The following is a 26,911-nucleotide window of genomic DNA, read 5'->3' as shown; positions in this document are numbered from 1 at the left end:
GCTAAGCCAATATCTGTGGCCGAAGGAATGAATACAAAGGAAAAGGGGAGAAAATACCTGGTTACGAGTGACCGAAGAGTCCTGAAGTTGTGTGATTTAAAACTGAGCTTCGCCCCCAAATATGCAATTACACTGAATATCATAAATGTGGAATTTGGAGATCCGGAGAGGATTTTAGAAGCTCCTGGGCGATACTTTTTATCTCCGTCTGTTCTATTTTCCTTTTCCTCTCTCCCGTCACGGATCAGAGGGGACCCTCTTTAAGTCTGCATTTATGCATTCATGTGTAGATTAGTCACCAGCACACGCACACATGCTCACACACACTCTTTAACCCAAGACTGAATGCAGCCCTCCTGGCACAGGAGGAAGTTGCTGGCAGAGGCACAAGAGGTAATGGCAGGATGAGGCGCTGAACACCTGCCAGGGACACTCCTCCACACGCTCCAGGCCTGAAATGTAACGCATATTTTATGAAACTAGTCTGAACCGTTACGTGACTGTGGCTACACTCAAGCTGGGCAGAGCAGTGCTAAGCCAGCAGATGTTTTTTCCTCATAATGACCAGGACCCTGTGACCATTCTTCGAAGTTTCTGTAACAGTGCAGGTAACAAAGGGCCATAAGGGCCCTCATGTACTGAGAACTAGTTAGGTGAAGGTGGCCTCTTGACCACTCCATCATGGGGACCCATGGGGGACAGGGATGAGATGGAGAAATGAGAAGGACTCCCAGGGGTGGCTCATGGGGACCAAGCTGGAGGTGGGATCTAGGGATGAACTAGCCACACAGAGATGCCTCATGGTGGCTGCAGAGAGTATGGCTTTCAAAGCAGGACCCACATCCAGGCACGGCCTGCGAGACTGGTCTAAATACTGCCCTAATGAAGAGCTTGAAAGTCAAGGCTTATGGTACAAATACCCCATTAGGAATTAACACGAAGCTCTGAGAAGCGTTTAGCATAACGCCTCAGCATAAGGAAAGAACTCGTGTGCTATAACCTGAAATCAGAGTCAACCTTATCTGGTTCGCATAGGCATATGGCTGCCTGGAAAGGCATCGATACATACAGTTCATTGGCATTTACTCATCTTCCTGGGGCTTCACAATGTGGGAGAGCCCCACTGCCATGCCTTTGCAAACAGAGTCTTCCAGTTCAAAATACTTTCTTTTCCTCTTATTCGTCTATCAGTATTCTGCGTGTTCTTCAAAGTCCAGCTTTTGATTCGTCTACTCTGGCTTACATTCATTCCCACCCCCACACCCCCTTAAAACACTTCCAAAATGGTTCTTAGAGTTTATACTCGTTTCTATTAATGATTTAATAGTTTCTTGTGTTTTTTTCCTCAAGGACCTACAAGGTTGTTGCAGGCGACGGTCGTGCGTCTTGACTTTCTGTCATCCCTCAGCAGACTCTCATGGGGCTTGATATGGCAGAGATGTGTAATAAATAACACTTGACTGATGGATGGGACTGATGAGGTCTCTAACTCCAAATAAGTAACATAGACTTCTCACATTAGCACCAGAGTGGGCAGTCCTTTGCCCACAGAATATACTCTTGTTAAACTTAAAATTTTTTTAAAAAAATTAATAAAGCCACTCTGAAAAAAAAAAATGCCATTGGATGATGGGAACTTACCTGCATGTAAAAGAAAACCTGCCAAGAAAACACTGAGATTTCCACCTTACCCGCTGAGAAGTCACCTGTTGGCTAAGATCACTAAATGGTCTTAGAAAAGTTATATTTTCTATAGGTCTCTGCTTCTACATCTAATACAATAAAACCCTAAATAAACTACAATTTTATTCCTTGTTTTAAATGGCCATGGGCCCTTTCCCTTTTCCTGAACTCATTTCCCTTCCTCTCTCAATGAACTTCACATCCTGAAAGGTTTTTTTCCTTCTCCTGAACAGTGACTATTAACGAGTACATTTTCCCTCATCTTGATCAGTCACAGACCAATAGAAACAATCAGATGTTGTACTGGCATCAGGTGACCAGAGTAATCACCTCTAGAAGTTACAGAATGCCCCCAAAGACAAAAGCATTTTTTAATTAGCTTTTATAGTTATGTCTGCAGTTATTGGATGATATTTACTCTTGCTTTTTTGAAAATTTGAAATGAGGCCACGAACCTCTTTTCTTCTGATTGGCCTGTCAAGTATTTAGGAACCAGACTTGGGAAGTTCTGAAGGAGAGGGTCTCTGAGCTATGTCTCACTGAAGCTCCATGGCTTTATGGTTTTAGTTAGTGGATGGTGTTAGCAAAGCTGCACATAAAGTTTGTTCTTCTTCATTTCAACCTTTGCCATATTAGCTGGAATTTGAATTTGAACCATAATATTTTACCAAAAAAGGGAGGTAGAAAGAGAGACTGATTATGCAAATTTCTTCATACACATTCTGCACACAGCTCAAACATTTGAGAGATTTACCTGAGGTTTTCTGAACTGAATTCAGACTCCAGGAATCGTAGGAACTGGTCCCGCCCCACCTGGTCCTTCAACATCTCGTCAAAAGAGAAGCCCCATCTCTTTACTCGTTGCTGGCTGGGCTCTTTGCTTTGGGGTGACAAAGGTTTAAAAAAATGATCAATACTCGGCAAAAACCTGTGGCATATTCTTTCCAGCAACTCAAATCTATTTTGCTGCCACACACTAAAGGAAAATGTTGCAAATTTAAATGACAGATTCTATAAAACCTGTATAAACTCTAAATGCACACTTCTGTACATCGACATCAGCCAACAGTAAAACGTCTCTTTAAGAAAGGCATGTAAGTGAGGGTCACCAGGATGTGTGCTAAGTGACCCCCTTTCTATAGGAAATATGACAACCTCATAGATTTGGCTTCCCTGGATATTCCTGTCAGTTAAAGGCCTAACTCTTAACCACATCATTTTTCACTTTTCTTTTTTCTTTCTTTTTTCATAACTGAGGATGCTTTAATACAACTTTTCAGTAGAGACGTTGTCCCCACGTCCCACACTTCCTTCAATCTATGAGGGAAAAACAGAGTCCTATTTTGATCCAAGTGACGTACAACTGGAAAGAAATGATCGGCTCTTCCAGGATAAAACGTATTTGGTTGTTTAGAAGCAGAATGTTGCATTCATTTGTCGATTGAACAACCACTTGCACAGTGTTTATGATGTTCTAGGCATTGTTCCAGGCGTTTTATGTTTGTTAACTCACTGAGTCCTCACGACTACTCTGTAAAACATGTACTAGCATTATCCCCATTTGGCAGATAGGGAAATTGAGGCTGGGTGATAATTTGCCCAAGGACACACTAGGAAGTGAGGGAGTCAGAACTCGAGTCCTGACAGCGTGGCTCCAGAGTGCAGCTCTTAACTCTGCTGTGCTGTGTCACATCCATGTGGCCCTTCTCGGACCAAAGCCAGTGGGGTGGGGATGGGGGTGGGTGGGTTGGTCTTACTCTTTTGGTGTTGGAGGATGCAACTATCTCCTTCAGCTTCTGTCTTTCCATTTATAGTTCACTTGCTGTATTTATTCCCCTGACCCTTCAAGCAGCAGTAGAGTCCTAGTTCATAAGTCACATGCTGTAATCTCCCGCTCAAGGAGTGGTCTGTGGGCCTGCAGGAGAATATCAGGGCCCACCTCAGACATGTGGAATCAGAATCCACAGTTTAATAAGCTCTCTGGGTGATTTAAGTGCACATTAAACTCTGAGAAGCACTGGTCTGATAATACTTATTTCTCTTTTTAAAAATAGACACATACTTTTTATTATCTCTAACAAATATTAAGTAAATAAAATCATGTTTCCTTGTGTTGACAGATGGAGTCGACATATTCTCAATATTTATCTCAGAAAATTACACTTAGTAAAAAGGGAGAGAAAGCATGTGTGTTGAAAGGTTTGGAAAAACAGATAGCTCTAGATCAGTGCTGGTCAATAGAACTTTCTGTGATGACAGAAATATTCTACGTCTGTGTTCACATGTGGCTTCTGAGAACTTGAAATGTGGATAGTGGGACCAAGAAACTGAATTTTAAATTTTATTTAATTTTTTAATAGTTAAAGTTTAATTTAAGTGGTTAGTGGCTGCTCTCGTGGAAAGCATGGCTCTGGACTTAAGCGATTCGAACCCGACCCTTCTAGTTCTGCACCGCTAGACGTAACCACCACCAGCAGCAGGATCTTCTAATTCCAAGAGTGTGTGATTGGGCTTGGGAGGCTCCTGTGCACACTCTGCATCTCTACGCTTAGTCCAGTGGAGTCACAGCAGAAAACTAAGTCCACTGGGTGAAACAGGGGGAATCCATGAAAGATGTCTTCCAAATCGCCAGGCTGGGCCTCTTCCAACAAGCCAAAAAAGACGGATCCCGGATTCTCTCAACCTGAAGCCACAGAACCAATCAACCTCAATAGATTTCCTGGAGACAAAAAATGCTGTTTATAAAGAAATCCCCCTTGGGTTGAGGCTAGCAGCAAATATGAGTCCCAGAGAGCTGCAGGATATCGTCTCTTTCTGCCAAGGTCATGCTCGGACCTGGGATGGGCTCAACTATCTGCTCTTTGCCAGCCAAGTTTGCAGAGTTCTGCAGGGATGGCGCTGGTGGAAGCTGCACCCTGGTCACAGGCTGTGCCCAGAGAGCCAGATGTAGAAAGTCTCTCGGGCTTTGCAGTGATTGCCTCAGGCGAGCACACCCACTACCAACGCCCTCACTTTCTGGTGCTCAAGCTGGGAGTCCACATCACTCCCCCAGGTTCATTGGTGGTGGCAGCACTGGGAGAAAGGTCATTCCTGGGGTGGACCAGAAAGCTTGGGGTGCCATATTAGGTACAGAATCAGAGGCCTAGGGCAGAGGACAGAATATTCAGAAAGCTGCAAGCTCAGCCTTCAGCAGAAACAAGGTGGTCTAGAGAAAAAGGGTCCTTTGATTTGGGAGTTTCCTAGGGTGGCCATCACCGAGCATCAACACACCGGGCGACTTAAAATAGTAAAAATGTATGATCTCAGAGTTCTGGAGGATAAGAGTCTGAAATCAAAGTTTTGGCAGGTCCATGCTCTCTCTGAAGACTCTAGGGGGAGAATCTGTTCCACGTCTCTCTCTTAGCTTCCGGTGTTCCCAGCAATACGTGGCATTCCTTGGCTTGCACACGTGTCTCTCCAGTCTCTGCCTCCATCATCACATGGTCTTCTCCCTGAGTGCCCGAGTCTCTGTTTTCTCTTATAAAGACATCAGTCAAATCAGATCAGAGCCCACTCTTCTCCGGTATGACCTCATCTTGACTGATTGCATCTACCACAGACCTCAGTCATTACTTGACATTGGTGTCCCTTCTTCAGAAAGGACTCTGGCTGCTCACTCTACAGTGACCACTCTATTTCCAAGTAAAGTCTCATTCTGAGATTCTGGGAAAGACATGAGTTTTTGGGTGACACTATTCAACCTAGAACATCTGGGGTCCTTTGAATATCCATTATTCATAATCAATCCTATTTCTATACTTGGATGCTCCACCTCTGCTCCCTTTTTTCTGGTACTTTTGCCCATTGGGATCTATTCTATTAACAGCTTTTCAGAAAAAACTTCCCTATACATGCATTCCCTGTATTACCTGGGTATTTCCAAATATCACCCCCTTTAAGGTTCAAGATCAGATTTAAACATGTTGCTACCACTAAATGGTCTCTGTGGTTATAAAATCATTCTGAAAATTAAAATATCTCTGAACATTCACTCCAGGTGACTGGAATAATAACTCTTCCTTGGCCCAACTCAAACGAATAATTCACAGAACTCACAGCCTCTTTCATTTCCATCCACTGTGCAGAAACGCTTCCCTATGACATGTTTTTCTATTACAGCTCTGTATCATTGTCTCTCCAGCTAGCACGTGAGTTCTCTGAGAGTGGAGACCATGTCTCATATACCTTTGTATTCGCCACAGTGCGTTTCACACAGCAAGTTCAACACTAAGAGGAAATCAATAAGAAAGTGTGTACAGTGATGTGGGTGGTGTGTCCTTATCCTGACAGCATTTTCTAATTGCCAGATGGATGCCTTTTTCTGACTCTTGTTTGTCTTCCGTGCCTGAGCTCACCGAATTCCTGACTCTCACTGGGCAGCCCAATCCAACACATAGCAAAGACAAGTGACCCTCCAAATGAGTCAACTTTTCATTTCAGCTGATCTCCCAACTCAGAAGACAGCACATAGTAGGTTCTTCATACATAGTTATTGAATTTAACTGAAACTTAGAAAAAAACGACTTATTTTGCAGGTCATCTTCAGTCTTTGTTCCATGGACAGGAACCACCTCTAGGCTGAAGTGGGATGTTGGCATTGATCCCAGATTCTGTGCTTCTCCAAAAACAGGTTCCTAACCACTGCCAGCATCTGAGTGGGTGAGAATGTCCAGCTGAGAGAAGAAACAGGCTCCCACAGCTTCTCTTCATTTTCACTTGTATCTAAACGACTTGATTCTGCTTCAAGGTGGACAGAACACTGCAGGCGGTAGGTTAGGCATTATGATTAGAGTAGAAGTCCAAACAATATGAGCAGAACCAGAGCCCTAGTTGTAGGGGTCGGTAGCACCCCACTGGGGATAAAGTGTTGATAGGCTTGGATAAACCAAGAGGTCAGGTGACCACCATTTTCCCAAACTACCACATGCCTTTTTGTCAACTTTCAAGAAAAAAGAAGGAAATCCCAGTGTTACGTGGTGAATTAAATTCATGTACTTACCTCTCCTCTTTTCCCAAATACCAATAAAATGATTAAAGAAATAGTCGTTTCTCCATCTATCCTCCACCTAACCCACACTTTTTGAATGCCTACTCTGTACCAGACATGGGTCTAGGTACTAAAATAATTTGAAGACCTATTTAGAAATTCAACTGGGTGCGGGTGGGGGAGGATGTGATATTGAATGATTGGAAGGTGAGGTGGCCACGCTAGATGGAGTGGTCACAGAAGACCTTTCTGAGGAAGGGACTCCAATGCTGAGTGATACTTGAATGAGAAAAGAAGCCCACCATGTGAGGGTCTGGGGAAGTGGTCCAGGAATAGCAGACAGGCAAGCGTCTGGAGTTCAGTGAAATAATAATTTAAAAAACACCAAACCAAACCAAATCAAACCAAGCCAAAAACAACACTGTATGTAAAGGCAAAGAAATTTCCTATTAGCAGATGCCAAACCAAACCAAACCAAACCAAACCAAACCAAAAACAACATTGTATGTAGAGGAAAAGAAATTTCCTATTAGCAGATGCTAGACTTTGAGAAATTTTGGGAAGGTATGAAGCAGATGAACAGAACTGGTGACAACTGATTGAGAGCTGTGTATGATTTCAGTGGGTCCATCTGAGATGGAAGTAGCTGGATGTCCCTAACAGAGGCCTGGGAGATCCCCGTGCTCCTAGCAGCAGGACTGGAAGGCGAGGCTATTGGTGGGCATTGGACGGGGAGCATATGGAAGAAACTCAGAAATGAGGAACACAGTGTCTGCGTGGCAGGGAGGGTCTCCTAAGTAAAGGGGTAGTGTTTTCTGGCCAGCTTCTAATATAGGCAATAAGACCAGAGGGCAGTGCCTCAGTAACCTAGGGGAGGAACAGCAAATATAGAAGGGAAAAACATCTTGGCAAAGCAGGAAGACCTTGAAATACATTCTGGCTTTTTCCTGCTCGTTGGTTTCTGCAGATCTAACCAGGTTCCCCTAAGATCTTTCGGCAGAAGAAAGAAGAGTAGACTTATTGGGGAGCACCATGGAGAGGAAACTGAGGAACTTCAGAAACCCCATCAGGGCCTGAAAGCACAGCACCTGGCCGCAGAAAGGTCATTAAGGGAAGGGGGCTCTACCACCCATGGACCCCTGGAGCCACCAGCCCCACTCTGAGAGAGGACCCAGTCTTTTCGTCTGTTCTTGGACCACATAACCGAGATCCAGATGGGAACTTCGCTGATTTACCTGGCCCTACAGCCACATGAACTGCTAAGAGGAGAGCCTGCTGGCGGGTGGGATGTCGGGGAGGGGGGTTTTGCGGGGGGCTGGGGGAAAAGATTCTGTGAACCAAACTAGGAATTTTCAAACTCTGCTTTGCCTTAGAATGACTAGAATGCTTGCTCAAAATACAGATACCCAGAACCACCCCAGAGTATCTGTATTCTTAATGAGCATCTTAGATGATCCTGATGCATCCTGTGTTTTCAGAACCAGTAACCCACACAGTTGCTGAGGAAGCTCTCACCAGCTACTGATATAGACCATTTAGACCAGGGCTGTGCATTAGAATCATCTGTGAAGATTTCAAAAAAAACAAACAAAAAACTCTAAACACCCATACCCCACCCCCCAAAGAAACAAAACAATGCCTCACTGCCAGAAATTCTGATTTAATTGGACTGGGGAGGGGACTGGGCATTCATAATTTTTATCAATGTTCCAGGTGATTCTAACATATGGGCAAGGTTGAAAGCTAAGATCTTCATTTGTGAAAACCAGTGGTTCCCCAAATTGCGGGGTATACAAAATGATTTGCTCTGAACAGTGATTGGAGTAATGGAATAATGACTAGAAACAACAATTCTCTGATCAATGATGTCCTGTGAAACAAACTAAGTGGCAGAAATAGCGGAGAAATGTGAAAAAAAAATCTGTATCTTACTCTCAGGAGGATTCAAGAGGATAAACATCAACAGAACAGAGCAGGCTACCAAGAAAAAGGAATCCAAGAAATATTAAGAATTCCTAGGAGTGAAAAGCATGATTGTCAACCACTCCTCCCAACACTCAGTAGGAAAAGAAAAACTCATTAAAGTATAAAATCACAGAATGGAAACCACTGAAAACCAAACTGGTGACTCTGAAGAGTAATCCAAGGAATTCTATCCTTGAATAGAGAATAAAACGGCTAATAGGAAAGAGAAAAGTGATGTGGTTGCTCCATCCCAGAATTCCTACAAAAGGATTTCCTGAAAAGAGAGGACAGAATGGAAAAAAGAGTAGCAGTAATTTAAAAAAAAAAAAAGGAAGTAAAACATACCGAGTTAAAGAAAAATTTAAGTTCTTGGATCAGATTAGAGGGGATGATGTAGGGCATGTTTATTTATTTATTAAAATGCCAGGTCCAAAGAACTTAATATATTTTTACGTCCTAACAACTTAGTTACTATCTGAAATAGATACAAATGGGAAGAATAGTGAATATGTTTACGGCATTCTTAAGCACATGCGCACTGTTGAGCGCCACACATCTCAAACTGGAATCAGATTGGACTCTGCCACCCTCATTTCCTATCCCGTGTTGATTTCTATACAGCACTTCACAGTAACTGCCCCGAAAAACCTCAGCTTTGCCACCGGAGGGAATGGAATGACGCCACCGGAGGGAATGGAAAATGACCGAATGTTGAAATCAGAGAACTATCCTAATTAGCAGTTTATGCAGTATCTGAAATATGTCACACATCACTGTGTTTCCCTCGAAGATTTAGAATGTCCCGTGGTAACCCTGTGAGGTCCCTGACGATGGCTCGGGCTGCCTTGGTGAGTTTTGGGAACCATGGCATTAGACTATAAACACAGGTTCTTTCTGGAAAATGAGATTGGGTTGGACGAAGAAAATTTTCTTTATTAAGCATGTCTAATTAGTTTGGACATTTTAATAATAAGCACCTCTGACTTTTATTACTCTTTATAAAGTTTTTCCATTTCAAGAAAAGAAGCCAGAAAAAGAATTAGCATGAAAGGGAATGAAAGAGATTTAAAGAAATGAGAAATGAAATAGAAAGTCTTCTAGCAGAGGGGCCGAGGTACACGGGCCCAGCACCCCAAATTTGTCTGTGCGTTTCCTTCCATCATGTGTAAATGTGGCCCATGTCCATCTGTGCTCCGGCTCCTCACCTATTAAGGAAACACACTAACTTCTCTCACACGTCAGGAGCCTCTGGATGGAACTCCCACTGCTAGTTACTCAGGAGAGCAGAATATTGAACACCATAGCTCTGGAACTCTCTCTGCCTGGCTTCCAGTCCTAACTCTGGCAGCTACTCGCCGTGTGATCTCAAGCAAGTTCATTAACTCCTCTGTGCCTCAATTTCATCATCTTTCAATAGTGAGAATAATAATGTTTACCTGTTGTGGGGGTTCCAGAGTGGTCCCCGACCTTTTTGGCACCAGGGTCTGGTGCTTCTATGAGAATCTAATGCATGATGATCTGACGTGGAGCTGAGGCAGTGATGCTAGTGCTGGGGAGCAGCTACAAAGAAGTTTCACTCCTTTGCCCGCTGCTCACCACCTGCTGTGCGGCCCGGTTCCTAACAGGCCGTGAATACATACCAGTCCACAGCCCAGGGGTTGGAGATCCCTGATGTAAGACACTTACTATATGGCTAGTCCTGAGTACATGCTGGCTATTATTGCTGCTGCTGAATAATATATTTTTTAAAAAATTGGCCTACAGATTCTTTCCCCTCCAGCAATCAGAACTAGGAAATGTGAGGGACTATCCCTGTTTATCATGACATCCATGGGGTCAGAAAGAGGCCAGAGGGAAGCCACAAAGGATCCCTGTACGAATCAAAGCTATGAGGAGGTAGACACCACCTTTAAGCAGAACTCAGTGGGGAAGTGACTTGAGGAGGTTCTGTTCTGGTCATCAAGTCAAATTAAGATAGGGGATAATGTAATGTCACAATCTCACAAATGTTTTCCACATCTCTCCCACTCCCAAACATGAAAACTTTTTTTTTTTTTTATTTACCTTATTTCTATGTCCCATAAAGAGATATCGTCACTGATCCAGGGATTGGATGGCTCGGCTGGCGTTATCAAAGGATCGTATTCCACATACTGTTCTGTGTAAGCGATTAAGCTGTAGAAAGAGCAAAGAAGAGCAAAGAATGCCACTGATTTCCCATGAAAAATTTTTATTCTGTTTCACATAAACATGATATCAATCTTAACATAATTCTAAACTAAAGGGAAAAAATGACCACCACTCCCACTTCCAACAAATTGAACTGTTTTCATCTGCCCTTGTTCCCTTCTCATTGTGGACACATGGCCTTGCGTTTCTGCAATCACAGTCTTCAGATGGACTTTACATCTTCCCCTCTTAATTTTTTTTTTGAACCTTGGGGCATCCCTCCCTGGTTACGGTAGCCTTACTGATACGCTGGTCTAAAACTGCTTTTGTATAACCCTTTAGACTACATATACTACAGATCCCAAGGCGTCTGGGACACACGGGATGCTACAGTTCCTCCAGGCTGCCAGCCCAGCATTCCCAGCTGGAAGACTCACTTATTGTAAAGACTTAAATCCTGGCAAAGCATAGGAGTTCATATAAGCATTTTTCCAAAAAGCAACTTCATTTTTCTAGTTATAATTTAAATAGCCATATAATCTTTTTAAGTACAAATTTTATTTTTATCAAAATGCATGCAGTTAAAACAATAAAATAGCATTAAATGATTTCACATACAAAAACAGCAATAGCAATGACTTTTTTCCCCTCCTATTCCTCCCCACAGAGGCATTCACTATCTACCCTTCTGTTTCTTTTAGCATTTACCTGTATATTTCTACATTAAATATTTTTATAGTTGCTCTTGATTTATCAATTTTAGATGAGAATTTAACTTTCTACTTACCAATCCCCAACTCCCCATACCATTTACTCCCAGGATCTTCCAAATAGATTTATATATCAATTTTTGTTAAATCAATAGTCAGTGTCCACAATACTGAACTAGATAAAAATTATTTGCTGCTGACCTAAGGAGCATATTACTTTTTTCAAGTGTTCTAACAAATCTGTAAAACATCTAGCAATAATTTTTCCATATCTTAAATACATCAGATAATCAATCAGTTCTGTCTCCCTGTTTCCTGGAGGCCTTCTTTGTCAAGAGGACAAAGTTTTGAGTCCTCTTGTTCCAATCTGGACTGTTTGCTCTATAGGCTTGATGCAAAAATCATCATCCTGGGACTTCCTTCACATATGTGTTGAAGCCCATGTTTCCTGGATTCCATGTCTGTCTATTGGTTTTACTCCTTGGTTGTGTTGAAGCACATCCTTTAGTAATTTCCTAAGAAAGGAAACTTACTGCTACATATTTTGAGTCCTTGCAGGTCTAAAAATGTTTCTACTTTATACTTGAGTGATAGTGCTGGATATGGAACCCTAGGATAAAAATAAGTTTCTTTCAGTATTTTGAAGGTTTTGCTCAACGTTTTTTTTTTTTTTTTTTTTTTTTGCATTCAGTGTTACTATTGAGAAGTCTGGATTCATTTTGATTCTAAATAGTTTCTTTTCTCTCTGGAAACTTAGAATCTTCTCTCTATTGCTATAGTTCTCTGAAATTTCACCATGGCCCTTACTGATTGTTTTTATTCTCTGTGCTGAGTACAAGTGAAATAGGCAAAAAAAATATTTCCCAGGAATATTACATTATTTCTTTGCTAATGCCATACCCTTCATTTTTCTTTCTATAATTCTTTTTTAGTTAAATATTGGACATCCCAAATTAATAATTTTCCTAAATTTTCACTCCAATTTTTCTTCTTTTTGTCTTTTTGACAGTTTTTCCAGCCTGCTCTATTTTTTTTTTAAATGTGGCTCTCATTTTCTTAAGTTTCCAGAGTTCACTCTTATTTATCATAGTATTTAGTTCTTTTTTTGCGGATGAAATATCTTCTCATATCTCTGAAGATATTAATCCTATATTTTTATTTTCAGTTTCTTCTGTTTCTTGAATAGTTTTTTGGTTCCTTCAAGTTTCTTTCTCTGTTTATTTGTTTTGATCACATTCCTTCACATTGGGTTTTCCCTTGAGTGTCTGGAAAATCTCTAGACATCCATTTGTGCTAAAGAGTGATGTACTAAAACCTTCTTGGAGGCTCAATGTGTGCATGGACAGGACCTGCCAACTGAAGGGCTTCATTGTTGGGTTATTGGACAGCTTGCCGGTCTTTTCACTAGATCTCCAAATGAGGAATCTGGAGTCTTTCCTCTGGAGACATTTATTTTTATCTAGATCAGGAGTAGGCAAACTTTTCCTGCAAAACCCAGAGAGTAACCACGTTAGGCTTTGTAGGCCAGATGGCTTCTGTTGCAACTACTCAGCTCTTCTGCTTTAGCACAAAAGCAGCTGTAGACAATTCTTTTTTTTTTTTTTTTTTACTTTTTAATTTTTATTATGCACAACATAATACATTGCATGGTATGCAATGCACTGCATAACTTTCTAGCAAGGGTAAATAAGGCTGAGTTTTTTTTCATCAATCAGGAAAATCCATCTTTAATCAATGTTCTCCAATCCTCTGACACACGGTGATGACTAACTCTCGCACCTGTCTCTTTCCATCAAAGCCCACTGATATGAATAATAGGCAACCTTCTTTCTCTTGCCCCTCTTAGCGAACTTGCGGATGCGTGCAGTGGCCACTCTGGGGATGAGTAAGCACACTCCCAGGATGGCATCTAGGGGAGAACCACGAACCACATCGTGTCAGGTTACCAAGCAGCAATTCTTAAATGAACGCATGTGGTTGTTCCAATAAAACTTTATTTCCAAAAACAGGAAGTAGAGTGAATTTGGCCCAGAGGTTGTTGTTTGCCAGTCTCTTGCCTATGGGCATACACATTTGGCTCCTGCAGGGCTGTGAGCAGGACAGGGGAGAGTCCCACAGTTCAGTGTGTTGACCTTTTATTAATGCTCTTGTTTTCGGCTGGCCCTTTATGATGTGTTGTGCCTGAGTTCTGAGCTGATGTGGCTCGATTTCTCTGGAGAATAAACTGCCTATCCTCTGTGGTGGTAGTAATTGGGGAGAGACAGTCCCTAGTGGGGCAGGGAGGCTCCAGAGACAAACTTTACCCATCCTGGTGGGGTTAGCCCCAAACCGCGTTCCTGCCTTCCATTGTCCCTGGTGCCTTTAAGAGCCAAGACCAGATTTTGTTGGGTAAACTGGCTCACTCATTATAATACTCACACCCCTAAAATGTAGGTTTTGATGGTCTTCACTCTGTTCCCATCCATTTTTTAAAATTAAATTTTGAAGTATTTCAGGCATACTTCAAAGGTATAAAAATAAAAAAGATTAAAAAAAGGTATAAAAATAAGACTATCACCCTTGAACTCAACACCCAATTAAAAAAATTAAACATTACAAATAGAGATGGGGGCCTGTGGTTATACTCCCCAATTCCTTAGACTTTATATCTTTGACACATTTGTTGAAACCATTAATTCATTAATTTGTTGACCTTGTGAGTTCATACCATTTTTATTCCTTTTCTGATATCTTGATTTTGGGGAGGGAGAGAAGATAAACATATGTTCACAATACTGTGTTGAGTGAATTTTTATAATTTACATAATCATTTCCTCTATGTTAGACACAAACTTTTAATTCTTTAGTATACATAGTACTATAGAACACTATTGTTCACATTGGATTTTCCATCTTTTGGGTTATTTATTTAGAATTAACATTCATAACTAGAATCACGTGGGGCCAAAAGGTATGGAAATTTTTTGGCTATTGATCCACTTAGAGAAAATACAAAGCTTTCCCCTAAGCATTGCCAGCTTTCGTGTCATATTCTTTCTGCAATGGCAAATTCAGAGCCACAGTTCTTACTATTGAATTGCAAAGGGCAAGCATGACCCATTCGCTTACTGCTGAAAATGTGAAGAAATTAGCCAGTCGTTCCATCTCACTGCTACTCAGAGTGTGGTCCACAAACCAGCAGCAGAGCTATCACCTGGGAGCTTGTTAGAAATGCAGAATCTTAGGCCCCACCCCGGACTTACTGAGTCAGAAGCTGACTCCAGCTATTCTTGAGCTTAGTGGCATCTCTGTGCTTCCCAGAGTTCAACTCTGCAGCCCCTCCTTATACTCTGTGAGCCAATATATGCTCCTTTTAGCTGAATCGAGTTCCAGTTGGGGTTCCATTGCTCAGAACCAAACTAATACAGCAGAAACAGCGGTGAAGGTGATGGGAATGTGAAGTCAGGTTCATTGAGGTAGCCCTCTGGAGCACTGGCCAGAGAGGTTTCCTCTTTCCAGAGCATGCACTTCCTTGCAGTGCACACACAAGATGAACAGGCTGCTAGGGACACACGAAGATGATAAAAAGGCCAGGCAGGCGATGGGGGAGGTAGCGATGGTCGATACAAAGTACCATTTGAGTCCAAAGTCAATATCAATAACGACAGAAAGGCGAAGTAGGATAGGAAAAACACAAAAGAGAGACATGGAAAGAGCTTTATCGAGCATCTGGCACCCAACTGTCTGTGGGGCATTGCAACTTGAGTGCTAGTGTATGTCAAGGGTTCTACAGAGCTCTTTCCACAAAAGCAGAATTGGGAGGTGTTGCAGACTGAATTGTGTTCCCCCAAATTTCATATGTCGAAGCCCTAACCCTCAATGTGACTGTTTTCGGAGACAGGGTCGTTAAGGAGGTAATTAAGGTTAATTGAGGTTACAGGTGGGGACCTAATCTGATAGGACTGTCCCTATAAGAAGAGGAAAAGCCCAGAGCTCTCTCTCCTCCGTGTGAGCACAGAGGAAAGGCCGTGTGAGGACACAGGGGGAGGGCGGCCAGCTGCAAGCCAGGAAGAAGGTTGTCACCAGAAACCAGCCCTGCTGGCACCTTGATCATGAACTTGCAGCCTCCAGAACTGTGAGAAAGTAAACGTCTGTTGTTTAAGTCACCTAGTCTTTGGCATTTTGATATGGCGGCCCAGGCAGAATAATACAGGAGATGGAAAGAATAAACACAGAAAATCCAGAGGAAGTCCAGGAGGAACAATATTTCTCTTTAAGCATTTTTAACATCCCTGCCCCCTTACCTCTGCCTCCTTTTTATTAGTATATGGTTTTGCTATTTTTAATGATAAACTTACACATCATTAGAAGATGCTAACGTACAGACTGTTAGCAAGCGTGCTACCCACCATCATCAGGAACTTTGAAATAGTTCTTGGGTGGAGGTGTGGAGCTGGCTAATTTGTCCACATACTGCTGCCCATGTGCTTATAGTAAGTGGCAAAAATTTGCCACATGGAAGTCAGGGGTACATTATTCAGCATCTACAGGTGTCATGAAATAGTGAATAGCTTTCTAGATCACAGGAAAATGCAGGCACTGAGCTAACACCAAAGTCATGGCTTCTTACTACATTAACCAGTCATGGGTTATTATATATATATGCATATTATATAAGGGGTTATTATACATACATTATGTATATAATGGGGGCTATTAATACAGAAACTTTCCAACTGAGATTGCTAATTGTGTTCTATCTTTGATAAACCTGGAGAGGAAGAAAATAATAAAAGAGAATTTACAAAACTTAGTCCAACAACTTGAAAAATACTGAGAAAAAAGTTTTAGATTTTATCCTCTCTCCCTTAACAACAACAACAGTAATAAAGACTCATAATTTTGCTACAGATTATATAGAACATGACAAAAGAAGTGTGACAGGTAAGTTAGAGAAAGAGGAGATGCTGTCTTTATGGGTTGAGGGGTGACTAGGAAGAAAGCTGAGAGAAAACAGAAAACAGAAATATTTGGTCTGTGACCCAGGTCCCTGATCCAGGGCTCCTGAAACCCTTGGAATTTCCTTGGTGATAGGAGTGTCTTCTGTTCAAATGAGGTGACCCTTGGTGGCCTCCTGAATGGGGGCTGGTCACCAGAAAGACCAAGCCATGATTAGAAGCTTGGGATTTTAAGCAGCACCCTCTTCATTCTCTTGAGAAAGAGAAGGGCTGGAAATAGAGCTAATGATTGATCATGCTTATGACTGGAAGCTTCCACAAAACCCACATAGTCTGGGTTTGGAGAGCTTCCAGGTTGGTGAACACATCCATGTACTGGGAGGGTTACATAGTACACACCCCAACTCCACGGGAACAGAAGCTCCTGCACTGGGGACCCTCCCAGACCTCCTCCTACATATCTCTTCGTCTGGCTGTTCATCTGTATCCTTTATCATATCCTTTAATACATTGGCAAACATAAGTGTTTCTCCAAGTTCTGTGAGCTACTCTAGCAAATTAATCGAAGCCAAGGAGGGGGTTGTGGGAACCTCCGATTTGTAGATAACCTGGACAGAGGTTGTGGGTAACCTGGGGACCTCCTACTTGGGATTGGCTTCTGAAGTAGTGTGGGAGCAGTGCTGTGGGACTGAGCCCTTCACCTGTGGGATCTGATACCATCACCAGGTAGCCAGTGTCAGAACTGAGTTAAAGTGTAGGATACTCAGCTGGCGGCAGAGAGTTGCCCACATACTGGTGTCAGGATGTTGTGAGTGTGAGCGCAGTGAAGGAGTAAAGGCAAAGCCCTGGCGAAGGAAGACTGGGGTTTCCCCTACTCAGAATCCCAAGAGCGAAGTACATATATGGAATTTGATCTACAGAGCAGGTGAGCGGGGGAAGAGGAGGGGAGATACTCTTAGGCTCCAGAGAAAAAGGACAGTGAGGGTTGGCTTGCAGTGATTAGTCAAGGGAAAACAAGGCACGGGATGTAAAGCATTATGGCAAAGTGATCATTGTCCCTACTTTAAAAATTCAATAAAAATGTACTAAAACACTCATTAGGAAATCAGGGCCTCTAAGTGGGAAGAAAGCTGTAACGTGGAAAGAAATGAACAGGAGAGTCTATTTGCACCCACTTTGGTACGTGCAGTCTCTAAGCGATGACGCAGAGAAGGAAGCCAGACAGGAAGAGGAGCTGAGTCAAAAAGGAAGTGAGAAGCAGAGCAGCATGGCAGAGAGGGAAGAAGAAAGTTTAGTTTCCATTGACTAATTCATTAATCTAATTTGTTTTTCACCTTGGAAGAGGTGGGGAAGGAGAGAGAATATTAAAAAAAAGAACTCCTTAATTGCAGGTCACCCAGAGAAAATATAAACAGTAGAGAAATTTGGGCAGAGTGAAGGGCTATGAAAGTGAATTTGGCCCCTCAGCAAGAAGAGCATATGCCAGGCTGGGTGTCACAGCCCTTCTAGATTTTGGTCTGGATACAATCACCCTGACTGTCTTACCTCTGACCTTTTCTTTTCTATCACCTAATGTGGGTTGGGAAAAGGAGTAGCAAGGAGGACCCCAAGGTGTCTAGAATCACATAAAAGCAAAATTGTAATGACCTCTTTGGCTCCTTTTTTTCCCCTTCTTTGAAACTATCATTAGACATTAAGTTCATGGATTTCTATCACCCTAGCGGGGTTTTAATAGACACTTAAGGTATTCAGTCCCTTGTTATCCTAACTCATTTTATTAATTACATTTCATAATCATGTAGGGTTAGGAGGCAGAGGAGGAACCAGCATCCAATTTCAGGGAACAGTGGTGATCTCGAGATTGTCAAGGTGAGGATAAAAAATCAATTCAGCAGTCAGCTGTGATGCACGAATGGCTCCCAGGACAGTGTCAGGGTGAGCCAAGTATAGGAGCAAACATACTATGACACAACTCTATCTCTCCATGTGGGGCAGTGTGTGGTGGGATTCCTACAGTGACCGGCTCAGCGCCACTGTGGGTAGGGAGAAGTCTCTGGGGACAGCCAGCAAAACACAGAGACTTTCCAGACCATTCGGAACTAGAATATAGATTTCAGTATTCTAAAAGTTGGTTTGTCAAGTGTTATAAGACTTGGGTGAATAACAAAGGAACTCCTTGAGGACTCTCGCAAAGAAGAGCAAGACCTCTTTTATTTGGCAGCTTCCACTATTAGAGAACATCGGTGAGATAAGTGACCAAAAGGGTCTCTGAGCAGAGTCTACGACGAAATAAACTCTTTACCTCAAGGCTTGTCATCTTTCCCTGTGACTTGCTTTAGCCAATAAAATGAAGCAGAAGTGCCTGAGTGCCAGTTTCAAGCCTCAAGAGGCTTGACACATTTCTGCTCTGTCTCTTGAAATCCTGCTCTCTTTATGTGAACAAGGTCGAAGTAGTCTGCTGAAGGTGAGAAACCATGTGAGGGCAGCTAGCTGTCCCAGTGGAGGTCATCCTAAACCAGCTGAAGCCAAACATGTGAGAGAGACCAGCCAAGATTAACAAGCTGCTTACTCAACCCTCAGCTCCACACAGACACCAGGGGAAGCCCAAGAGAGCCAGCTGGCACACAGACACGTGAGCAGCAGTAAACACCTGTTGTCTGAAGCCACTACGTTTTGAGGTGGTTTGTTACTCAGCAATAGCTAACTGATATACCTAGTATGCTACGGATTGGAAATAGTGGTTGGTGAGGGAAGAGGAAGGGCTACTAGAGACAAGGATGTTGACAGGAACAAGAAAACAAAACAATAACTAAAAAGCAGAGACTCGAATAACGTAACGGTCTGGGGTAGTTTTGGGAAAGGGAAGCAGTTTGTGGCACTTTATAAGACCCTGACCACTGACAGAATTTTAAAGTACAGTATAAGAACACTGACCCCGAGTCATCAAGAGAAATGAACTGAAATGTGTGTCCTTTTTTAAGAAGGCAAGCTCATGAGCTAGATTTAAGACAGATTTTCATTTAAAATAGTTAAAATAAAAAGCTTACGGTGGTATTATTTATCTGGAGAATTCATTTGAATGAGCAGGGACCATACTTCCTGAAGCAAAAATTGGGTAACATCTCAGATGAGCTTTTTACTATTTCCAGGTGTAAAAGGAAATGTAGTTTGGTTGCCATGATGTTGGCATTTTGGGAACATTTAACCACTCATGGGGACGATAGAATAGAATAGTTGTAACTGGGATGACCTGAGAAAATCTATACAGAAGAGCCAGGCTCCTCATGTACGGCCCCTCCCTCCTCAAAGGCACCAGATTATTAGTGTCATAGGAGGCAGCCAAGGGGGACACACATCTTGTGGACAGCAGGACCAGTGTTAGGCAGCAGGCAGGGCTCTCTGTTCATGAGATTGAGAAGGGGGGGCGATGGGCGGGGGAAGAACTGCATTAGCACAAAGCTGCCGCCTGCAAGGCCAGCCTCCTCCTTGGCCTGTGCCTTGGTCCTCAGAGCACCCTACACCCTGTTCATTCCATCTCATGTATTTGAATTCTGTTCCTTTCCAAAGCACCATTAAGCACCTCACTAGAAGATAATAATTGTTCACATTCACGGCATGTATAGTAAGTGCCAAGGAATGGACCAGCTCATGCCTGAATTAACTCATTAACCCTGTAAATTAACTGTTACTTTCCCTGTAAAGATGAGGCACAGAGGCACAGAGAGATAAAGCTACTTGCCTAAGGTCACACAGGAAATGGCAGAGGCAGGACCCAAACCCCTATGGCTGGCTCCACACCCACGCCTTAAATTGTTTTGTTCTGCTCCTTTAGTTCTTGAAGTTTCCTTATTCCCTTCCCCGCTGGACCTGGCTGCCCCCTTTGACCCAATCCCGACTCTTGCCTTTTCAGAGGTTGGATCTGTAAGATCATCAGCCCTCCCACCACTCTCCAGTGTCAATTCTCAGGAACTAAGTGAAAAACAGGATGGACCTGCTCTCAGGGGGATGAGGTCCTTTGCCTGATGGCTTCTGGCTAATTACCTCGGCTCACCTGGAGCAGGCCCAGGGAAACCAGACCCGGCATAGGGATGCATATGCCCACCTGAGATGGCTCAGCTTTCACCCCAGGTGAGCACAGCAATCACACCCAAGGCCAGCTGCCGGTGCCACCGCCCTGTTCTCCACCCCCACAGAGCCACAGACAGACCAGGGCTCCAGGCCGCTTTATCTACTGCACACACCCGGCCCTTCTCCCTCCTCCTCTCTATCTGGGAGTTTCCTTGTGGCTCTAATGAGAAACCCCTGTGTCACATTGAAAAGTTGCCAGATATTGCTGCTGGGAATAAAATCAAATCTCCTCCGAGCGGAGACGCAGGGAAGCTTCAAACTGGGGAGTGAGGAGTGGCTGGTTGGAATAGTGTCTTCAGTGTGGCAGCCTCTCAAGCGTAATGAGATGGCACCAGGTGGGGCCCCTCCCTGACCGCTGGAAAACAAACAAACAGTGGGCCCTGCCAGCCTCCCCTCCCCCACCTCAGCTGTTTCTCTTTCCCCCTCAGCACACCTTCCCAGTGTGGGCCTCCCTCATGCTGACTGGTTCAGGCTCTTTCCTCACACCTCAAGGATAAGATAAAGCTGGGTGAACCTTCTAATGAGAGCTCTCAGGTCTATCTGAGTGACGGACAGTGGCTTCACCAAATCCTCAGAGACCCGGGCAATCCACTTGCACATTATTCAAAATGCAGTTTCTTCAGATCTACCTGAAACCACTGAATCTGAATCCCCAGAGCTAGAGTTTGGGGATCTCTATTCCTCAGCTCCCTTCCCTACCTGGACCATCGTGCTTAAAACCACCGGACCTGAGCAACTAGCCCCAAGGAATGATGGTCCCACATATACTCTCCTGGGATTGCAAACACTGAAGCGCCCTTTGAAGGCCAGGCATTGCTAGCACGGACCCTCACAGCATAGCAGGATGGCCATTCCTGTCCCTTTTTCACAGAGAAGCTTCTAGTTCTTCACAGGCTATGACACCAGTGGAGTCAAGGTCATCCCAGCTATGTCACACAAAGGCACTCTTCTGGGACAAAAGCAACCACAGCAAGATTTAAAAAGGAATGTTATAGACTGGTACTGTGGAAGCCCCACGTTATGGCAGTGGGGTGAGGTGGCTCCACAGCCTACAGAGTTAGCTGAAACTGTGACTCCAGAGCAATTGGTGTCTAGGTGTACGCTGAGCCCCAGCCACGGCCACCTTCTGAAGCAGGTACATCAGAGAGTACCGGTGAATCTCAGTGGGGTTGATTCTCTGCTCTTCTCCACAGGGGACATTTGGCAATGAATGCAGACATTTTTGGTTGTCACAACTGTGAGGTGGAGTTTTGGCATCTAACAGATAAAGGTCAGGGATGCTGCCAAATCCTATAATGCACAGAACAGCCTCCTGCAACAAAGAAGTATTCCATCTAGTATATCAGTAGTTACATTATTGAGAAATCCTGGAATAGCTACGCCATCTAAGACAAGAGCCCAGATCCAGAGACGTCCTTGGTCACCTGAAGGCAGAGCATTAATTCAGGTTTTGGGTGTGGGAGTAAGGTTTTCTTAGCTTCCACTTGTTATTTATCTAGAAGGAAGTTTCCAACAGAGAAAGGCTTACAGTCTAAACACACAGCCAGCCCCCTGTGGGAGCTGGGCTTACAGACCCACTTTACTCTGATAGTCAATAAATACTAAGACCCAACTGAAGCCCCTGATCCTTCAGATATTGGTCATCGCGTCAGCAGCAGCACATGGATGAGTAAAGGTTCAGTTTGGGGCTGCCCGATCAGATTTAATTCCATGTAGATTCCCCAGGTGGTCTCCCCTCCTCGCTGAGAGTTCAAAAACAGACCATTTAGTTGACAAAATTGAGTCTCCCATGAGTTAACGGAGTGGAACCAGCTACGGGTGCAGATTGTAGCACAAACGCTCCTGCAGAAGCCAGACTGGAGGTGCCAAATATTTTCTTTACAGTTGATTCAATGCAGTTCGGTGGTTGACGGTGTGTGGAGGCGGAACGCCTCCTGATGGTCCAGTCCCCTCCTGTTTGTGCGGCTAACAGCGCAAAGGGCACACAATTTCTTTCTCCCTATAAAGTGAATCTGGATGTTTTATAGCTGAAAAGGCAGCAATTTCATTTGAATTAATCGAGAGGCTGAAGGCAAAAGTGCATCATGTACCTTTTAAGGACATTTGACCTTGATTGACAGGGTACCGTGGCCACCTCCTGAAAAGCTTCAGCAACAGAACATTTCTTGACATCAGTCAGGGGAGGTCTGCTACTTAGCTGTACTCACACGGGCTCTGTGGTTTTTTTCATCTATCAGTTTTAGGAATGCCTACGGTCTGCCTCTTCGCGTGGTATACACTTGTTAGCCATACCCCGTAACACTTCTCCTTTGTTAAATTAGAAGAAAGTAGTAATTTTACTAAGTGGAAACATACCTTTCAGCCACTTTCGACATTTTTAAACAATGTCTGTCAATCTGTGCATTCAAAAATGTTATCTGGAGAAAGACAGAACAGAGGTGTTAAGACCAAACTAGAAGTTTTTATTTTCCTTTCACCCCAGGAATCCAAATCTAAAGATCTAAACTCTTCCTCTGCACAGGCTTCAACCCTCCAGCTTTGCACGCCAGCAACCACTTTGCCCTTTTGAAAATTCCTGCCACCGTTAAGATTCATTCACATTCTACAAGTTAGCCTATGTGTTACTGCTTAAGTCTTGATTTCCAAAAGAGATGGCAAACTTAAAGGCAGTATATATTCTTTAAAGCTTAACAACAGCATGGGCAGGTAATACATACACCATAAATGTCTGGTTTGACTAATCTCCCGTGATCATCCCCTGAACATCTGTCACACTCACATCACACTCATGTGCTTGATGTACTTGACTAAAATCATCTAACAGCTATTTTGCATACTTCTGTTTCCTCTTCACCACCCAATAATAAATAAGCTTGTCAAGAGCAGGGACCTACCAATTTACTTCTTTGGGTTCCTCTCATCCCCAGAAGCCAATAAAGTGTAATGTAAGGAGTAGACCTGAAGTTACTTCATTAACAGTGAGCCCCAGAAAAAAGTGATGTACTTAGCCATTGTCTGCTGACCTGGGTTGACCAATTAACTCCTCATCATAAAGATAACATTGAACCAAATAATGCTGAGATGGTATTGGGAGGGGGGCTTGCTTTATTTGTAAACTTTACTCTTGTATCATAGCAATAAAGTCAGTGGCGTGAGCGGGCTGACTCTGGAAGGGTATTACAATTTTAAGAAACCTCTCGCCCCAGCTTCTGTGGGAGACCTGCCTACAGCAGTCGCCCCACAGCACGGGGATAACTCATTAACATCCTTCTCTCATCACTGCTGGAGGAATTCAGTAGAGAATTTTCCCTCTCAAGCTTCCACGGGTTCAAGTCACCCACAGCTGGGTTCCACTATGGTTTCCAGGAACTCAAAGCTCCCTCAGCCTTCAGAGGTGAACATTCAAAGGGTTTTCAAACTGGCCACGGCTCCTCCTGGGAGCGCAGGAGTCCATTCACTCACCTGCTTCCGGACGTCCTCTTTTGTGGTTTTCCTGATTGGCTGACTGGGCATGTGCACAGGGCTTTGTGACTGGGACTCTTCTGTCACGCCATACACTGACTAGAGAAGAAGCAAGAAGATAGAATTATGCACCCTCAGAGTCGAAGGGGCCTTAGGGGCCAGCTATTTTGACCACTTATCTGATGCTTACAACCCTCTCAGTGACATCCCAGCAATAAATGATTAGCCTCTGCTTGACTTTCTCCAATGACAGCAACTCCGTCTCTTGAGGCAGCCTCCCCCCTCTGTGGGGTACCACTGTTAGAAAATCCTTACTGAGCTGAACCTGTCTTCTTGTATATCAGTGATTCTCCAAACGTGGTCCATCTGCAGGGAATCATCTGGGAGTACTTGGTAATGACGCACATTGCCGAGCCCTACCCGGGCCATCTGGTGCCCCCTCCTGGCACTCCTGAACCAACCTGGGTGGGGCTTGGGAATCTGCACTTGGATCCAAATGCCCATGTGATTCTGAACCACAAAAAAGGTTCAAGAACAATTGCTGAAGATTATGCACAAAGATTCCCTCTAGACTTTCTCTTGGCCAGCAGATGACATGCCCATCAGGTACAAAGTTGAGATGGCAGAGTTTCAGAGTTTTTGCTTTTAAGCTAAACAGTTTTCTGGCCTCAGTTTCTCTACATGCTCTCAGCTATGGCTACCTTTTAAGCTGTTCCTTGTGTTAGAGACAATCTTTGCTTTGGGAAAGAAACAAAACCTCAAAGGGTATACGATGCACAGCTGAAATCTATAAATCAAGAAGGGCTCAGATAGGGTGGATGTGGGCTCCACGAAAGTTTGGAATAAAATTCTAGCATAATTAGGTGGCCCTTAAATGAGGACGTTTTAAGATTAACATTATAAAATATAATACAATAGGCGTCATTATCTCAATGAAGAATAAAATATGTAAGTAGATTCAAGAAGTAGATGTATATGTCATGTCATATGTATGAGAAAATGAGAGGACTGGTCATCTGGGAACACATCTCCAACCTTTAGAAATGAACATTATGGAGGACAGACGTGTTCTCCCACAATATGGTCCCTGGTGCTGTTGCGAGATTGGGGTGTACTGACCGTGGCAGACTGAGTGTGGCGCCCTTGGATATGCCGCGTGCACTGCCCCTTCAGGGTAGTGAAACACAAGTGATCACTGGCTCATTCACAGTAGAGCAAGATGGTGATTTGAGTTTGGAGGACCCAGCTATACTAAAAGACTTTCAAAGCACCAAGCTCACCTTCCCCTGTGGGATTTCCATACTTCTTGTTCCTCTAGTTTCCTCTCCTCTCTGCTTCCTTTCCAGAGCCAACTGCCACGTACCCTTCAGACCTCAGCACCTAGAGCCTATTTTGGAAGCCCGTGGAAAGGCCCAGTCTAGCGCCCCCTCCAGGCACTCCTGAACCATCCCGTACTTTGTTAATACAGCCCTCCTGGCACTGTTTGTTGCCCGCAGGCTCGTTTCATCGCCACCAGGCTGTGGGCTTTGTGAGGACAGCATTTCAGCAGCAAGAAGAGTGCCAGGCACATATCAGCCACTCCACAAATATTTGCAGAATAAATGAATGAAATGGTTTCAAAGTATGAAATGGGGTAGAATTAACAAATAGCAAATTATTGTTTGAACAGTACTAGAAATGAAAGGGCCCTTCGGATCAAGAATTTTTAACTCAGCTAAACTAGCGAACCTTTTTAACCTTTTGCGGGTTCTTCAAACGTCGACATTTTCTGATATCCATTTCCGTGGTGTTCACACAGCCTGGCTGAGGAAAAAAAAAAAATCATCACATAAATTACTAAGTGAAAATCATCCTCCAATTTAGCCCCAGTGGGTTACCTGTCATTATCTTTCTCATTACAGATAATGCACGATTATCTCTATTTTGCCATTTATAATTTTTTTACAAAGATGTTTCATCTTCAGTATGTGTTCCTGTTTATATAAATATCCTGAAATATAAAAACTTACCTCATACTGTCTAAAGATGACACGTAGACGGTATTGTGTACAGTGGATAAAAGTAAACTTATTATTTGAAGTTGCAAGGTGGCATCAGTCACAGCCTTTGTTATTCTACGTACCTAACCATCTAAAAATACTCCAAAATCCGGATGGGGAATTACTTCTTTGTTTTTTCTTTTAATTGGTTTTTTAGGAAGGCTGAAATAGTTTATTCATTTTAGTTCCATTTCATGAAGGAAATGCGAGATTTGTTTTAATAACATGAAATTATAAGTAGAGTCAAACCTCACTATTCAGACTTCATATTTGTGAATTTGCCTAATTGCTAAAACTTATTTATAACCCCAAATCAATACTGTGATGCATTCGTGGTCATTCATGGACATGTGCAGAGCAGCAAAAATTGGGAATTGCCTGATGTGCATGTTCCCAGCTGAGGTCAGATAGGGCGACACTCTGCCTTCTTGTTTCAACTTTCATGCTGGAAACAAGTGTCCTTTTCCAGGTTTATCTAGTGCCACATTTTGCACATTTCTGTTTTTATTATTGTTGTTGTTGTTGGTGGTGATTATGTTCTTTAAAATGGCCCCCAAACATAGTGCCGAACTGCTGCCTGGTGTTCCTAAGTGCCAGAAGGCTGTGATGTTCCTTACAGAGAAAACACTGGCATTAGGTAAACTTTATTCCAGGATGAGCTATAGTGTCATTGGCCATGAGTTCAGTGGTAATGAATCAGTAATATACATTAAGGTGTCTTTAAACAGAGATGCCCATTAAACAAGTTTATGTATTAATCAGTTGATGAAATGGTTCCAATGCAGTGGTTCA

At 43.2% G+C, this 26,911-nt stretch overlaps 1 protein-coding gene across 5 annotated transcripts in view; it reads right to left on the bottom strand.

The window, feature by feature from the left end:
- The window catches only part of RGS6 (regulator of G protein signaling 6), a 444,196-nt gene that overhangs the window by 43,954 nt on the left and 373,331 nt on the right, over positions 1–26,911 (bottom strand). For 4 of the 5 annotated variants that reach the window (XR_001518095.1, XM_015599615.2, XM_025042156.1 and 1 more), the window contains 5 exons: positions 25,809–25,883; positions 24,081–24,179; positions 22,974–23,035; positions 10,739–10,849; positions 2,438–2,563 (listed from right to left, as the gene is read on the bottom strand). Coding sequence is in view for 4 of the 5 variants with exons in the window: in XM_015599615.2 (XP_015455101.1) it covers positions 2,438–2,563; positions 10,739–10,849; positions 22,974–23,035; positions 24,081–24,179; positions 25,809–25,883 (473 nt within the window). In the remaining variant the exon portion in view is untranslated. The remainder of the gene's footprint in view (positions 1–2,437; positions 2,564–10,738; positions 10,850–22,973; positions 23,036–24,080; positions 24,180–25,808; positions 25,884–26,911) is intronic. The other variant, XM_025042155.1, reaches the window with a different exon arrangement.

This window comes from Pteropus alecto, unplaced genomic scaffold, assembly GCF_000325575.1.
Source record: "Pteropus alecto unplaced genomic scaffold, ASM32557v1 scaffold8, whole genome shotgun sequence".
Taxonomy (NCBI): domain Eukaryota; kingdom Metazoa; phylum Chordata; class Mammalia; order Chiroptera; family Pteropodidae; genus Pteropus; species Pteropus alecto.
The sequence above is the reverse complement of the archived record's forward strand: the minus strand, read 5'-3'. Positions and strand labels throughout refer to the sequence as shown.